The 4,223-nt window shown below is 35.2% G+C and overlaps 1 protein-coding gene across 2 annotated transcripts; it reads left to right on the plus strand.

The window, feature by feature from the left end:
• The first annotated feature begins 1,178 nt into the window (after window positions 1-1,178).
• On the plus strand, window positions 1,179-2,142 carry LOC137807761 (uncharacterized). Of its 2 annotated transcripts, none has more exons than XM_068608546.2 (3): window positions 1,179-1,512; window positions 1,602-1,663; window positions 1,779-2,142. In XM_068608546.2, the coding sequence occupies exons 1-3, from the start codon at window positions 1,419-1,421 to the stop codon at window positions 1,899-1,901; spliced, it is 279 nt and encodes a 92-aa protein (XP_068464647.2). In that variant the 5' UTR covers window positions 1,179-1,418; the 3' UTR covers window positions 1,902-2,142. The 2 variants fall into 2 exon arrangements, with proteins under 2 accessions (XP_068464647.2, XP_068464646.2); XM_068608545.2 differs by having other exon boundaries at window positions 1,355-1,512; window positions 1,602-1,666.
• Window positions 2,143-4,223: the final 2,081 nt, after the last annotated feature.

The following is a 4,223-nucleotide window of genomic DNA, read 5'->3' on the forward strand; positions in this document are numbered from 1 at the left end:
TTCACTAAAAACCGTCGTTATCTTGTGTAGTACCATGTGTTCTGTATGTTTGTCTACGTAGACAACGTCAAAAGTGTGTAATGGGCAGAAGGAGTTAATAAAACATTTTCCTAAAATAAATTATAATGAGAATTCTACCATAAATTATTGTGCCTTTTCTCTTCTAGAAATAGAAATTTTAATGGCTTCCTAGTTTATGTCTAGCAACAGAGCTTATGTGGTCTACAGGTAGCAAAGTTGCTTGCCACCACTTCACAGAATAGTGGAGAAAATTGTTCCCACTACCCTAGCAATAACATATGACTACAACATTTGAGCTGTTTTCTTTGTTGAATATGATGACTTCCACTCCCAGCAACAGCAGCCAATGTGCAACCACTAGTTTTTAACTCTTATATTAGACTTTGGCCAGACAAAACAATAAGGGCAATAAAGCTTAAATTAACTCTAGACGACACACAAATTATTTATCATTCAGAAATTTGCACCTGATAGAAGGTCAACCTTTCTAAGAATTCATGTGAGTCTTGTCCATGTCTAATGACAGTTCCAGAATGGTCCTTTAATTTGAGAGACTGCTTTATCCAAGTTTCAAACATCACGTCACTTTTCTTTTACTGAATGGGGTAGCTTTATATTACTAGGCTTTTCTGCTCAAGTGACTAATGTGAAACTTGAGAGTTATTCTTGAGTGATATCTTAATACTACAAATGTAGCCGATTGCTGCCACATTTAGTGCATACCATCTGTTTTCCTAATAACTTTGTTGAGATGCCACTGGAATCAAAGCTCAAATGTTTAGTAGGATGTGTACCTACCCATTCTGTCTCTGTACAGTTCAATTAATCTGCCCTTTGCATTTCCCACTAGCCTTTGACTTCGATTAATCTACAGTTTTTACTTCTCCAGCGTTTCTGTGTCATCTTTCCACTTCCATAGTGTGCTCCATTTTGATTTAAAATATAACTTTCATGTCCACCAAACAATTCTCTGCACCTCAATACTTGAAAATTATTAGTTGATTCAGGATCATTATGGTTTATATTAATATCTGCATAACACATAATTAACTGCTATTATTTTCTTTATCGTAAATTGAAAAACTTAAATAAGTAAAATTTAGAAATTGATCAGAATCATAGATACTTGATGATTCTGGACTATCCAACAATTTCTCAAGATACTTTGGGTTTTCACATACGAATATCCCACAAGCTGATAAAAGCTCTACAAAGAGTGGAACGTGATTGCTCCTCCATAATGGGTTGCTATCACCTTTTTGACTTTGGTAGCATCATTGCTCCTCCATAATGGACTTTCCATGTTAAGAAAACATCCAGAAAAAATCTCGTGCACTAGTATAAATTGAGAAGTAGCATACGGGAAGCAACACAACCGAGAGTTTTGTTGTTGAGAAATGCAATACAAGATGGCAGGCACTCTCTTTCGTTTATTCGTGATTCTTCTAGGGCTTTCTCATCTTATGAGCTTGAAAGCAGTACCAGTTACAAGTAAATTCTACTACAATATTTCTAATTTTATTCTAGGAGAGTTGTAGTTCTCCCTCCTCTTCTTACAAATGGCTTGTTTATATAAGCAGGAATTGAAAACATTATGCAAGGCCCCCAAGTTCATTATCTTAGACCAGAGAACAGCCACAAGGTGGTGTGTGAAATTTGAGGCCTTATGATTATCCTATGTTGTTATAAGACACGTAGTGCATTTTTTTAACCAGACATCACGTCAATGAGCTTATGTTCCTTTTATTCAAATACAGGTTATCACTGAGAAATACTACAGGCACTTGGAGGAAGCAACCACTACTGAGAGGATGGAGTTGGAACTCCAGGACTATTCCCCATCAGGGCCTAATGGTCGTCACACTCCAAGAGCACCATAGCGTGTGAAATGGTGTGCTGAATGGTACTTTGTCTAGGTAGCTGGTAGGTGTCCTCTGTGTAGTACAATCTTATATAAGTAGAGCCATAATTGGTCAATTGTAGAGGCAATTATGTTATGTATGATGAGAGAATGGATTAACTAGAGTTGAATCCCCACTGTTTGGTATGATTATATGTGAACTCACACTCATGTTTGTTAAGAATAAATAATACATGCACTCACAATGCGGAAGTTATTTATATGGTTATCTAATCACAAATTATCATATGTAGTAATTTTGATGTTTTTATAATAAACATGTTAAAAGTCATGACAAAGATGATTTCTGATTAATTGAGAAATAAACATTCATACTTACGTGTCTGTTAAACTCACACTCATGTTATTCAACTAATAATAGCATTAGAGCTCATTTGTGCATTACAATTACAAAAGGTTTTATCTTCAAAATAATGGCAAGTATTCTAAAGGATTCTCACTCAAAGAATTCGAGTGGAAACAAAAACCAACCCACTAATAAATCTATGCAGAAAGAAAACGTACATAGATTTTATTTTCTTATTTTGGTAATCCCACTCTACATGCATGTAATTAAAGTAAGTCTTGGAAGCATAGCAACGGATCGTTCATGGTGCTAGAAACCCTCCACCCCAATATTAAGTCGTGAAATAAACAATAGTTTATGTGAATAGTTGCTCACGAGTTAGTGATGCATTAAGCATTAAACAGATTCTTTTTGGCCCTTCTTTTGTCCACAATAGAAATATGGAGATTTAAAAGTGAAGAACCATTTGTCCACCGAGAGCAAGTTGATAGGGATTGCATAACCATGTTCTTGGAAAGTGAAATCGGAACTAATCCAAAATGTTTATTTAATTTAAGTAATGATGTTAGTTGGCCACTAAGTACACTTGAACAGCGTAGAAAGCGATGCATAATGTTGATGGGGACATAGTTTTGTCTACCACTCCCATATACGCCTCTTCTCGAACATATCTTATAAAAGTGCCAATATAATTGTGACCTATGAAGTTAGTGGAATTAAGTAGAAGCACATTAGATCAGAGGCTGGTATCTATTGCACGTAAGTATGGAGATTTGATTTTAATATACTTGATGTGCATAAAGTAATTAATATCAGGTGTAACAGGACGTCTCACACGGACCATATTCTAATGCAGATACATAATCTCTGCAATAAAATATCACAGACATTAATATGTGAAACAGGTGCACGTTAATGGTGTGTCTTGATTTCTAAAATAATAAACTGAGTGCTGTATTTTTTATAATCCAGATAGGTAATCTAAAGGAAAAGCTAGAAGATTATTTTCCACACTAAAAGTCTCCAAATCTACAGAATCCTCTGTCCTCTAAAGTGGTGCTCTTAATTTGCATGCTTTCAAAACTAGGAGTTTGATGACGTTGTTCAGTTGTGTGCCGTGCCATTTGAGGAACGAGAAATGGAATAGGAGGCAATGAAAAATTATCTCTTTGGTTAACCTGAGTTAATATATGAATTCTATCGTCTGCATAAACGTCAGAGATGCACCCAAAGATACTAAACTAATGACATAGAGGCAACAATTTAACAGTCATAGTTTTCTTATTACTGACCAACTCGGTGTCAGAGTTTTCCAAAACAATATTAGTAAGATTTTGGTGACCTTCACCATTTCTTATCTAATAATCTTTGACAATCAGAATTTTTTTCACTAATTTAAACTTGTGATTCTAGGTTTGCTCTAATAATGTTTAGCTCAACTCTTTCAGCCTTTATTTTTCTTTGGCCCTTTTTCAATTGGTAGCATTAACAATCTGAATAAAAGGTAAATGAAGTCATAGAGAGACGCAATCCTTTGCAAGATAAAGCTTAATTTGGCGGATGCAATTAGCTAATCATGATTAGTACTTAACTTTTGAGTAATGTCAACTCTTGTAGAGTCAAAGAGATTAATATACCAGAAGGTGTTAGTAAGTTTTCACTCGTAATGTACACCTTAGCGCTAATGCTTTTCAGTGAAGACACGTTGAGAATTATCTGAGAACCCTCTTGATGTCAGGTTCGTGACAAAATTATTTCAGTCTTCAACTGCCTCAATATATTGTACTTTATCTCTCTATACGTGATAGTATGTGTCTACCAGCACCATGCAATTGCTCTCATACTGAAATGTAGCAATTGCAGTGAGCTGCTGAACATTCTTTGATTATGTTTCGGATAGAGTTGACCCGGTCTGCGACCAATTGGTTCTTGAGGTTAAAAGATAAGAAACCTTTTTGTGACAGTAAAAAAATTAAATGGCTGCAAATGATCCAG

The sequence above is a fragment of the Phaseolus vulgaris genome, chromosome 3, assembly GCF_051622355.1.
Source record: "Phaseolus vulgaris cultivar YP4 chromosome 3, ASM5162235v1, whole genome shotgun sequence".
Taxonomy (NCBI): Eukaryota; Viridiplantae; Streptophyta; class Magnoliopsida; order Fabales; family Fabaceae; genus Phaseolus; species Phaseolus vulgaris.

Bases quoted from the DNA above. Each gene is read 5' to 3' on its own strand.
- LOC137807761 (XM_068608545.2), top strand. From the start codon at position 1,419: ATGCAATACAAGATGGCAGGCACTCTCTTTCGTTTATTCGTGATTCTT. The intron at 1,513-1,601 runs GTAAATTCTACT...TTATATAAGCAG, and splicing joins GAAAGCAGTACCAGTTACAA to GAATTGAAAACATTATGCAA. The intron at 1,667-1,778 runs GTGTGTGAAATT...ATTCAAATACAG, and splicing joins CAGAGAACAGCCACAAGGTG to GTTATCACTGAGAAATACTA.